At 47.0% G+C, this 12,468-nt stretch overlaps 1 protein-coding gene across 1 annotated transcript in view; it reads right to left on the minus strand.

Annotated features, from left to right (window-relative positions):
• eif3eb (eukaryotic translation initiation factor 3, subunit E, b) overlaps nt 1–12,468 on the minus strand; it is a 173,713-nt gene that overhangs the window by 128,719 nt on the left and 32,526 nt on the right. Inside the window, exons 4-5 of the mRNA XM_072466877.1 lie at nt 6,796–6,838; nt 5,996–6,100 (exon numbers count right to left, since the gene is read on the minus strand). Of these exons, the coding sequence (XP_072322978.1) occupies nt 5,996–6,100; nt 6,796–6,838 (148 nt within the window). The remainder of the gene's footprint in view (nt 1–5,995; nt 6,101–6,795; nt 6,839–12,468) is intronic.

Below are 12,468 nucleotides of genomic sequence, written 5' to 3' on the forward strand. Positions count from 1 at the left end.
CATCCATTCCCCCCGGGGCAAACCTATGGTTGTTTCTTACCGGGACCCCCCCCCCAAGGCTCCAGTCTTTCCCCTATGCCGTCTCCACTGTCCCCAAATCTTCAGTGTAGCCACCACCACCGGGCTTGTGGTGTAGTTCCTCGGTGAGAACGGCAACGGGGCTGTCACCATAGCCTGTAGGCTAGTCCCCCTACAGGACGCCCTCTCTAATCTCTTCCACGCCGCTCCCTCCTCCTCTCCCATCCACTTACTCACCATTGAAATATTAGCGGCCCAATAATACTCACTTAGGCTCGGTAGTGCCAGCCCCCCCCCTATCCCTGCTACGCTGTAAGAATCCCTTCCTCACTCTCGGGGTCTTCCCGGCCCACACAAAACCCATGATGCTCTTTTCAATCCTTTTAAAAAAAGCCTTCGTGATCACCACCGGGAGGCACTGAAACACAAAGAGGAATCTCGGGAGGACCACCATCTTAACCGCCTGCACCCTCCCTGCCAGTGACAGGGATACCATATCCCATCTCTTAAAATCCTCCTCCATTTGTTCCACCAACCGCGTTAAATTTAACCTATGCAATGTGCCCCAATTCTTGGCTATCTGGATCCCCAGGTAACGAAAGTGCCCTGTTACCTTCCTCAACGGTAGGTCCTCTATTTCTCTACTCTGCTCCCCTGGATGCACCACAAACAACTCACTTTTCCCCATGTTCAATTTATACCCTGAAAAATCCCCAAACTCCCCAAGTATCCGCATTATTTCTGGCATCCCCTCCGCCGGGTCTGCCACGTATAGTAGCAAATCGTCCGCATACAAATATACCCGGTGTTCTTCTCCTCCTCTAAGTACTCCCCTCCACTTCTTGGAACCCCTCAATGCTATCGCCAGGGGCTCAATCGCCAGTGCAAACAATAATGGGGACAGAGGGCATCCCTGCCTTGTCCCTCTATGGAGCCGAAAATATGCAGATCCCCGTCCATTCGTGACCACGCTCGCCATCGGGGCCCTATACAACAGCTGCACCCATCTAACATACCCCTCTCCAAAACCAAATCTCCTCAACACCTCCCACAAATAATCCCACTCCACTCTATCAAATGCTTTCTCGGCATCCATCGCCACTACTATCTCCGTTTCCCCCTCTGGTGGGGCCATCATCATTACCCCTAACAGCCTCCGTATATTTGTGTTCAGCTGTCTCCCCTTCACAAACCCAGTTTGGTCCTCGTGGACCACCCCCGGGACACATTCCTCTATTCTCATTGCCATTACCTTGGCCAGGATCTTGGCATCTACATTTATGAGGAAATAGGTCTACAGGACCCGCATTGTAGCAGGTCCTTTTCCTTCTTTAAGAGAAGCGATATCGTTGCTTCAGACATAGTCGGGGGCAGTTGTCCCCTTTCCTTTGCCTCATTAAAGGTCCTCGTCAATACCGGGGCGAGCAAGTCCACATATTTTCTATAGAATTCGACTGGGAATCCATCCGGTCCCGGGGCCTTTCCCGCCTGCATGCTCCTAATTCTTTTCACCACTTCTTCTACCTCGATCTGTGCTCCCAGTCCCACCCTTTCCTGCTCTTCCACCTTGGGAAATTCCAGCCGATCCAAGAAGCCCATCATTCTCTCCCTCCCATCCGGGGTTTGAGCTTCATATAATTTTTTATAAAATGTCTTGAACACTCCATTCACTCTCTCCGCTCCCCGCTCCATCTCTCCTTCCTCATCCCTCACTCACCCTATTTCCCTCGCTGCTCCCCTTTTCCTCAATTGGTGTGCCAGCAACCTGCTCGCCTTCTCCCCATATTCGTACTGTACACCCTGTGCCTTCCTCCATTGTGCCTCTGCAGTGCCCGTAGTCAGCAAGTCAAATTCTACATGTTGCCTTTGCCTTTCCCTGTACAGTCCCTCCTCCGGTGCTTCCGCATATGGTCTGTCCACCCTCAAAAGTTTTTGCAGCAACCGCTCCTGTTCCTTACTCTCCTGCTTCCCTTTATGTGCCCTTATTGATATCAGCTCCCCTCTAACCACCGCCTTCAACGCCTCCCAGACCACTCCCACCTGGACCTCCCCATTATCATTGAGTTCCAAGTACTTTTCAATGCACCCACTCACCCTTAGACACACCCCCTCATCTGCCATTAGTCCCATGTCCATTCTCCAGGGTGGGCGCCCTCCTGTTTCCTCCCCTATCTCCAAGTCCACCCAGTGTGGAGCGTGATCCGAAATGGCTATAGCCGTATACTCCGTTCCCCTCACCTTCGGGATCAACACCCTTCCCAGCACAAAAAAGTCTATTCGCGAGTAGACTTTATGGACATCGGAGAAAAACGAGAACTCCTTACTCCTAGGGTCTGCTAAATCTCCACGGGTCTACACCTCCCATCTGCTCCATAAAATCTTTAAGTACCTTGGCTGCTGCCGGCCTCCTTCCAGTCCTGGACTTCGACCTATCCAGCCCTGGTTCCAACACCGTATTAAAATCTCCCCCCATTATCAGCTTTCTCATCTCTAGGTCCGGAATGCGTCCTAGCATCCGCCTCATAAAATTGGCATCATCCCAGTTCGGGGCATATACGTTTACCAAAACCACCGTCTCCCCCTGTAGTTTGCCACTCACCATCACGTATCTGCCCCCGTTATCCGCCACTATAGTCTTTGCCTCGAACATTACCCGCTTCCCCACTAATATAGCCACCCCCCTGTTTTTCGCATCTAGCCCCGAATGGAACACCTGCCCCACCCATTCTTTGCGTAGCCTAACCTGGTCTATCAGTTTCAGGTGCATTTCCTGTAACATAACCACATCTGCCTTAAGTTTCTTAAGGTGTGCGAGTACCCGTGCCCTCTTTATCGGCCCGTTCAGCCCTCTCACGTTCCACGTGATCAGCCGGGTTGGGGGGCTTCCTACCCCCCCCCCCCCCCGCTTATCGATAAGCCATCCCCTTTTTCCAGCTCCTCAGCCGGTTCCCACGCAGCTGTATCTCCCCCAGGCGGTGCCCCCCCCGCCCATACCAGCTCCCCCCTCTCCCCAGCAGCAGCAACCCAGTAACTCCCCCCTCCCACCCACCCCGCTAGATCCCCCACTAGCGCAGTTACACCCCCCATGTTGCTCCCAGAAGTCAGCAAACTCTGGCCGACCTCGGCTTCCCCCCGTGACCTCGGCTCGCACCGTGCGACGCCCCCTCCTTCCTGCTTCTCTATTCCCGCCATGATTATCATAGCGCGGGAACCAAGCCCGCGCTTCTCCCTTGGCCCCGCCCCCAATGGCCAACGCCCCATCTCCTCCACCTCCCCCCATCACCACCTGTGGAAGAGAGAAAAGTTACCACATCGCAGGATTAGTACATAAAACTCCTCTTTCCCCCCTTTTTAACCCCCTCTTTGCCCCCCACATTCGTCCCACCACTTTGTTCAAACTTTCTTTTTAATAACCCGCTCATTCCAGTTTTTCTTCCACAATAAAAGTCCACGCTTCATCCGCCGTCTCAAAGTAGTGGTGCCTCCCTCGATATGTGACCCACAGTCTTGCCGGTTGCAGCATTCCAAATTTTATCTTCTTTTTATGAAGCACCGCCTTGGCCCGATTAAAGCTCGCCCTCCTTCTCGCCACCTCCGCACTCCAGTCTTGATAAACGCGGATCACCGCGTTCTCCCATTTACTGCTCCGAGTTTTCTTTGCCCATCTAAGGACCATTTCTCTATCCTTAAAACGGAGGAATCTCACCACTATGGCTCTGGGAATTTCTCCTGCTCTCGGCCCTCGCGCCATCACTCGGTATGCTCCCTCCACCTCCAGCGGACCCGCCGGGGCCTCCGCTCCCATTAACGAGTGCAGCATCGTGCTCACATATGCCCCGACGTCCGCTCCCTCCACACCTTCAGGAAGACCAAGAATCCTCAGGTTGTTCCTCCTTGCGTTGTTCTCCAGTGCCTCCAACCTTTCCACACATCGTTTCTGATGTGCCTCATGCGTCTCCGTCTTCACCACCAGGCCCTGTATGTCGTCCTCATTCTCGGCTGCCTTTGCCTTCACGACCCGAAGCTCCCGCTCCTGGGTCTTTTGTTCCTCCTTTAGCCCTTCGATCGCCTGTAGTATCGGGGCCAACAGCTCTTTCTTCATTTCCTTTTTGAGCTCTTCCACACAGCATTTCAAGAACTCTTGTTGTTCAGGGCCCCATGTTAAACTGCCACCTTCCGACGCCATCTTGGTTTTTGCTTGCCTTCCTTGCCGCTGTTCTAAAGGATCCACTGCAATCCGGCCACTTTCTCCTCCTTTTTTCATCCGTGTCCAGGGGGGATTCCCTTCTGGTTTACCGCACAGTGTTTTTAGCCGTCAAAATTGCCGTTGGGGCTCCTATCAAGAGCCCAAAAGTCCGTTTCACCGGGAGCTGCCGAAACGTGCGACTCAGCTGGTCATCGCCGCACCCGGAGGTTTGTTCCCTTTCAAGACGCTGCCTCCACTTGCTCCCACACCGGCCCCTCCCCCACTACCCATTTCCTAACCATCGATATATTAGCTGCTCAGTGGAATTAATGTTCGGAAGGGTCAAGCCCCCCTCCCCGCGCCCCGCTCAAGAAGGACAGTCTTCACCCTCAGGGCTTTCCCAACCCATATAAAATCAGAGATCGTCGCATTCATCTTTCTAAAAAATGCCTTAGGGATGAAGATTGGAAGACACAAACACGAACAGCAACCTCGGGAGGAGCTTCACAGCAATTATGTACAAGGGGATGCAGGTAAACCCATTCTATTGCAGATGAATTAATGCAGTTTTCAGTGGCTGAGCCTATAAAGTTTTAGAGATCATGGCTTCCAGCATTTACTCGAGTCATTCTAAAGTGACAGACTCACTAATCGACCAACATCGTTATATTCACAAGAGGTTGATGTTTACACTTGCACAAACCGCCTCCCCCACTTCCCCATCCCATAATAACGTGATCTCAAGAAAAACGTTATTTACATTAGATTTTATTCCTCCATCTAAATTTACTCTTGTCCACAAAAGAGAGCTCAAGTCATCATTCCATGCAGAAAGTCAAGAGAGAAATCAATTTTCAATTCCTCAGAAACATATTTCAAGCTTCTATTTCAAATTATTACATTATAAATTCTGGTTCACTTCCAGGATTGTATTACATCACACTGGCATTGACTTCAATCCAACAGAAGCACTGAAAGCTCTCAAGTGTCCGATCAGGTGTCAAGACTGTCTGTATTTACCATTTATGCTGACTTTCTGGCTCATGTGGAACATTATTACTGCTTGTACCCAGAGCAATGCTTGGATATTTTCTATATCCATTTCTTACGAGAGGCCCCATCACACCCTCCTCTCTCCTCTTTCCCACCCCCCTCACCCCATTATACACACGTCACACTCACTCCTGTTTCCCATCAACTTGGAAACAAACACTTGAGACAGCATGCATTTCTATAGCGCCTTTCATGACCTCAGGATGCTCTAAAAGTGTTTTACAGCCAACGAATTACCTTTGTAGTGTCGTTGCTGTTGTAATGTTAGTAATAATAATCTTTATTGCCACAAGTAGGCTTTCATTAACACTGCAATTAAGTTACTGTGAAAATCTCTTCGTCGCCACACTCCGGCGCCTGTTCGGGTACACAGAGGGAGAGTTCAGAATGTCCAATTTCAGGACTTGTGGGAGGAAACCGGAGCACCCGGAGGAAACCCACGCCGCCACGGGGAGAGCGTGTAGGCTCCGCACAGGCATGGACCCAAACAGGGAATCGAACCCGGGAAAGATGTGCCGTTAGGTCATTTGGACATTCTGAATTCTCCATCTGTGTACCCGGACAGGCGCTGGATTTTCACAGTAACTTTATTGCAGTGTTAATGTAAGCCAACTTGTGACAATAATAAAGATTATTATAAGAAAAACCGTACTCCTCCTAATCATGCGCAACAAGACCTGATCAGAGCCTCCAGACATTCAAGCACCAAGCTTCATTTACCTGTAGGAGACTACTCACCAAAACTCGGAAAAAGTAGAGATATTCTGCTGCTCCCGAATAATTGCCACACTCATACTGGAATTTAGCATATCGGTACAAGGTGTCCAAATATTCCTGACGAAACTTCAAAGAAGAAAGATTATTTTTAAAATAAGCTGGAGGGAAGAAAGACTTTTCAATTTATGATACTATCTTTTTTATTGGAGAATTAACACAAATGATACAATTTGATGTAAATTATACCAGAATGCGTAATTTTGGGAATAACTATTCATCAGTTTTAAAGATTCAATAATTGAGCAGCTTTATTACATCAAGTCAAGTTCCATTTGATCTGAAAATATATTTAAGATGAATTATTTGAAACTAGTGAAGTAGTTTGTGACAAAATAATTGACTGGCACCATTAAAAATTAAGCCTGGCAAACAGGTTGCCTTCCAAGTCACTCACTACCCGGACTTGGAAATATATCCCCATTCCTTCACTGTCGCTGGGGCAAACCCCTGGAACTTCTGCCCTAACAGCACTCTGGGTGTACCTACACCTCAAGAACTGCAGCGGTTCAAGAAGGCAACTCGCCAATACCTTCTGAAGGACAACTAGGGATGGGCAATAAATGCTGGCCTAACCAGCGACACCCACATCCCGTAAATTAATTTTTTGGAAAACATACGGCAGGGCTTGGGGAAAGCCTAATGTGGGGAGCGCTAATCCATTGTTTGAACAATCACTCGAATCATTCCACAGCAGCTGAATGACAATATCATTCTGCAGTCAATAATTAAATATCCACGATAACTAACGAATGCCAACTTACCCCATGCTTTTCTGCTAGATAATCAAACAGCATTCGTCCGTCCCTATTTAGAAAATAAAGATTTTAAGCAATTGAAAGCACACATCCATTTAACAATTATTTACAATTGAAGGACATTACAGGAAACATGTCCTGCAATGTTTAAAGGAACAAAAAGGTGGTGCAAAAACGTGCAATATTTCATTGGAACCAAGAACAATGCATTAATCAACAGTTTTTGGAATGGACTATTATCCTATAGTGGATACATGCAGATGGAAACTAGAACAAGCTCACCATATACTCGCCCTGTACATGTGCATGCATATAATCACAAATGCCAAGATGGATTAGAGGCTGATGCCATTTCAAATCAGCCCAAATCGACATTTAAGTTTTCTCAAATCAAAACATAATGGTCTGTTTTACATTACTGCACCACATTTGGGTTAACTATGAAAGTATGCTTTGGCTGGCAGTCTGTTGAACTCCAGCCAATCCTGCAAAATTAAATGTGCGCAATCATGCAGTGTGTATGAATGTAGAATAAACAGGCTTCCAACACGCAGAAATATGTTTCCAACTGAAGAGGTCAATCCTTTGTCAAGGGAAACCTGCGGCAGGAGCAGGAGCATTTTGGTCAACATTGTACACCTGTGATCTCTGTCCACTTGTCAAAATAAGATAATGCATCTCATTTTCCATCTTAAATTTGCTTTCAAAAGCTAGGCATGTTGGGTGTGAGGAAGCGGTGAAGCATCCAGGAATAAATTAGGACTTGACCAATTTTTCTTTTAAATCATGTTCCCCCATTAGCCAATGGGGGAAATTAGGGAAACAGGGGAAAATAAGCCAAAATTAGAAGAGACATGAAGGGAATCTGAAAGGCATAGAATGTCTAGACCAGTTAAGTCACAAGGGAGTTTGGCACGATTGGATGGTATTTATTTTAATGCAATAAGTCTGACAACCAAGGCAGATGAATTGACGGCACAAATTAAAACATAGGGGTATGATGTCATTGCTGTCACGGAGACATGGTTGAGATAGGGGCAGGATTGGCCCTCAGGCGAGATAGGGAAGGAGGTAAGAGAGGAGGGGGTGTCACAATTTTAATCAGGGAATCAATTAAAGCAGTAAGACATCTTAGAAGGCTCTTCAACTGAAGCCATATGGGTAGAACATAAAAACCAAAAAGGAGCAATCACATTGCTGGGAGTGTTCTATAGGTCCCCCAACACTCTGAGAGAAATAGAAGAGCAGTTATGTAAACAAATTTCAGAGAAGTGTTAAAGTAATAGGGTAGTGATAGTGGGGGATTTCAATTTCTCTGATATTAACTGGGGTAGTCATAGCATGAAAGGTTTAGAGGGAGCAGAATTCTTAAAATGCATCCAAGATAATTTTTTAAGCCAGTACGTAAAAGATCACACAAGAGAGGGCGCGGTCCTGTTTTTAGGTAACGAAGCTGGGTAAGTGGTTGAACTATCAGTGGGGGAGCATTTTGCAGGCAGTGATCATAACTCTGTTAGGTTCAAGATTGTTATGGAGAAGGACAAGGATGGGCCGGAGATCAAAATTCTAAACTGGAGGGCGGCCAATTTTAATAAGATCAGATATGATTTGGTCAGAGTGGACTAGGAACAGACACTTTTAGGTAAATCTGTGACAGAAGAGTGGGACACATTCAAGGAAATGGGGATAGCACAGGGCCAACATATTCCAATCAGGAAAAAGGGTGGGGTCAACAAATCCAGTGACCCCTGGATTTTGAGGGATATGCAGCATTGAATAAGGAGAAAAAGGGAGGCTTATGGCAGATATCGAGGGCTCAAACAGCAGAAGCCCTAGAGGCATATAGAATGTGTTTGAGGGAACTTAAAAAGGAAATTAGGAGAACAAAAAGGGGACATGAAAGGATACTGGCAGGTAAAATAAAATCCCAAGTTGTTTTACAAGTACATTAAGGGTAAAAAGATGACTAGGGAAAGAGTAGGGCCCATTTAGGACCACAGGGGTAAGGCGTGTGTGGAGCCGGAGAATGTAGGTAGGGTTCTAAATGAATACTTCGTGTCAGTGTCCACTCGTGAGAGGGACGGTTGTGGGTATGGAAATCAGGGAGAAGGACTGGAATAAAATTGAAGAGATTAACATAGACAGAGGTTCTGAGTGGTCTGGCAGGTTTAAAAGTAGACAAATCTCCAGAGCCAGATGAAATGTATCCCAGACTGTTGAGTGACGCAAGGGGGGAAATAGCAGGGGTGCTGCCAATAATTTTCAATTCCTCTCTGGTCACAGGAGAGGTGCCGGAGGACTGGAGGATAGCCAATGTGGCACCATTATTCAAGCAGGGAGGAAGGGATCAACCAGGAAACTACAAACCCGTCAGTCTAACCTCAGTGGTGGGGAAACTACTGGAAGTAATTCTGAGAGACAGAATTAATCTGCATTTGGAGAGGCAGCGATTAATCAAGAACATTCAGCATGATTTTGTTAAGGAAAGGTCATGCCTGACCAACTTGATTAAATTTTTCGAAGAGGTGACCAGGTATGTAGATGAGGGAAATGCATTTGACGTAGTCTGCAGGACTTCAGCAAGGATTTTGATAAAGTCCCACATGGGAGACTGATAGCGAAGGAAGAGCACATGGGATCCTAGGAAATTTGGCAAATTGGATCCAAAATGGGTTGGGTGACAGCAAGCAGAGGGTGATGGTCGAGGGGCGTTTTTCTGACTGGAAGCCTGTGTCCAGTGAGGTTCCGCAAGGATCAGTGTTGGGACCCTTGCTATTTGTGGTTTATATAAATGATTTAGATACGAATGTAGAAAGGTCAATCAGCAAGTTTGCGGATGATATGAAAATTGGTGGGGTGGTAAACAGTGAGGAGGATAGCTTTCGATTACAGGAGAATACAGATGAGCTGGTCAGATGAGCTATCAGTGGCAAATTGAATTAAATCTGGATAAGTGTGAGATGATGTATTTGTGCAGGACAAACAAGGCAAGGGAATACATGATAAGCGACAGGACCCTGGGAAGCACAAGGATCAGAGGTACCTTGGTGTGCATGTACACTGGTCCCTTAAGGTAGTTCAGCAGGTGGATACAGTATGGTACACTTGCCTTTATTAGCCAAGGCATAGAGTTTAAGAGCAGGGAGGTTATGTTGCAACTGTATAAAATGTTGGTTAGGCCACAGCTAGAGTATTGTGTGCATTTCTGGAATCCACAGTATAGGAGGGATGTGATAGCAGTGGAAAGGGTGCAGAGGAGATTTACCAGGATGTTGTCTGGGCTGGAGAGTGTTTCTTATGATGAGAGATGATTGTTTCCCTTGGCCAGAGGAGACTTGGTTGAGATGTATGAAATCTTGAAGGGCACAGATGGAGTAGACAGGAATAAACTTTTTCCCTTGGTGGAGAGATCAATGACCAGGGGGCATAGATTTAAGATAAGGGGTAGGAGGTTTAGAGGGGATGTGCGGAAACCGTTTTTGCCCAGAGGGTGATGGGAGTCTGGAACTTGCTGCCTGAAAGGGTGGTGGAGGCATAGGCCCTTAAAACATTTAAGTAGTATTTAGGTGTGCACTTGCGATAACGAGGCATACAAAGCTATGGGCCAAGTGCTGTCAAATGGGTTGAGAATAGTTCGGTAGCTGTTTTTGACCATCGCAGACTCGACAGGCAGAAGGGCCTTTTCTGTGCTGTATGACTATGAGGACTAAAGAGGTCAAATCAGTTTGGATAAAGAATCATGAAAACCTTTACAAATCATTTTTGTTCCCTTTTATCTTCTTCAGCACATAATAATCTTTATTATTGTCACAAGTAGGCTTACATTAACACTGCAAAGAGGTTACTGTGAAAATCCCCCAGTCGCCACATTCCAGCGCCTGTTCGGGTACAGAGGGAGAATTCAGAATGTCCAATTCACCCAACAGCACGTCTTTCGGGACTCGTGGGAAGAAACCGGAGCACCCGGAGGAAACCCACGCAGACACGGGGAGAACGTGCAGACTCCACACAGACACGGGGAGAACGTGCAGACTCCATACAGAGAGTGACCCAAGCCAGGTATCGAACCTGGGACCCTGGAGATGTGAAGCAACAGTGCTAACCACTGTGCTACCGTGCCGCCTTTTGACAGCTTCGGTGCAAACCATACAACTGAATAATTGTCTTCTCAATTGTCACTTCAATACTATTTGTTCTGTAAAAGCTTGTGCAGAAAATGTAATTTGACTGAACTCATCGTGCCCCCAGCCAGCGTACAAAAACTTAATGTTACTGTGACTGACAGCTACACGTGCATGACAGTCATTTGCAATTATATCTATCTAGCATTTTGCTGCATATGTTTTAGGTAATTCTAAGTTTTTGGCTTGCTCTCTTGGTATATTGACTATTGCAAGAGCAGGGCAAAACACCTCTCTCACAAAATTTTCCCACAGCGGATAAAAATTCCTTGTATTCACAGAAGTACTGAAAATTGAGAACTCCAGCCAGAAAGGCAGATCTATACAGGGCTTCGCTCATGTGAACTATCAGAACATGAAATGGGCAGTATTGTCACGAAGATTCTGAATTTCCTTTTCCAGAACTGTGTTTTTCTTTTAAGTCTGGTCACTATTAGTGGGGAAGGTGTAAGAAGAAATCGCTGATGTCACCAACAAGGCCAGCATTCGCTGCCCATATCAAAATATTGCTCTCGGAAGGTGATGGTGGTGAACCTCATTGAACTGCTGTAGTCCATGTGGTGGACCTGGACACTGTAATCAGCGAACATCCCCAATTCTGACCGTACAATGGAAGTAAAGTTATTGAGGAAGCACCCAAAGACAGTTTGGCCTAGTCACTACCCAAAGGAACTCCTGGGACTGGGATGATTGACCTCCATCTTCCTTGGCACTGGGTATGAATCCAGATCTTGGGGCTTTCCCATCCAACTTTTTTTTTTAAATAAATCTTTTTATTGGCAATTTCTCATATTTATAAACAATTGTATATACACACATCACATTTTTCTTACCCATGCTAATTTACTTTATTGTACAGAAAGGTTTATTTTGTCTTTTGTTTAATTGACCCGACATACATTTCGCTGCCCTCTGAATCGGTCTATAGTTCCTTCATGCTCCCACTTGCCCCCCCCCCCCCCCCAATCCCTTCAGCTGTGTTTTGCTTTATTTTCAGGGAAAGGGGATTTATCCCCTCCCTCCTCTTCTCTTTTGTGGTTTCCCCACCGTCCTTCCGTATCCCCCCCCCCCCGGCATGGTTGCACAGTTCCTTGGCTCCTCATCATCTTGCTTTTTTTATTCTCAAGTTACTCCTCGTTGCTGGCCTCGAATAGGTTTGGGAACAGGCCGACAAACTGACCCCAAGTATCCATGAAGCCTTCCTCCCACCCTCGGGTGGCATACTTAATCTTCTCCAGGTGGCTAAATTCCGAGAGGTCAGCGAGCCAGTCTGCAGCTGTGGGTGGTGCTGCCCAGCCGAGCAGGATTCTGCAGCGTGCCATTAGGGAAGCAAAACCAAGACGTTAGCCCCCTTATCCATGTGTAGTTCTGGCTGCTCCGATACCCCGAAGATTGCCACTATTGTGCATGGCTTCAGCCTCACCCCACAACCTTCGACATTGCCTCGGAGAAGGCTGTCCAGCAAGCTTGGGACAGGCCCAGAACATGTGGGTGTGGT

This window comes from Scyliorhinus torazame, chromosome 11, assembly GCF_047496885.1.
Source record: "Scyliorhinus torazame isolate Kashiwa2021f chromosome 11, sScyTor2.1, whole genome shotgun sequence".
Lineage (NCBI taxonomy): Eukaryota > Metazoa > Chordata > Chondrichthyes > Carcharhiniformes > Scyliorhinidae > Scyliorhinus > Scyliorhinus torazame.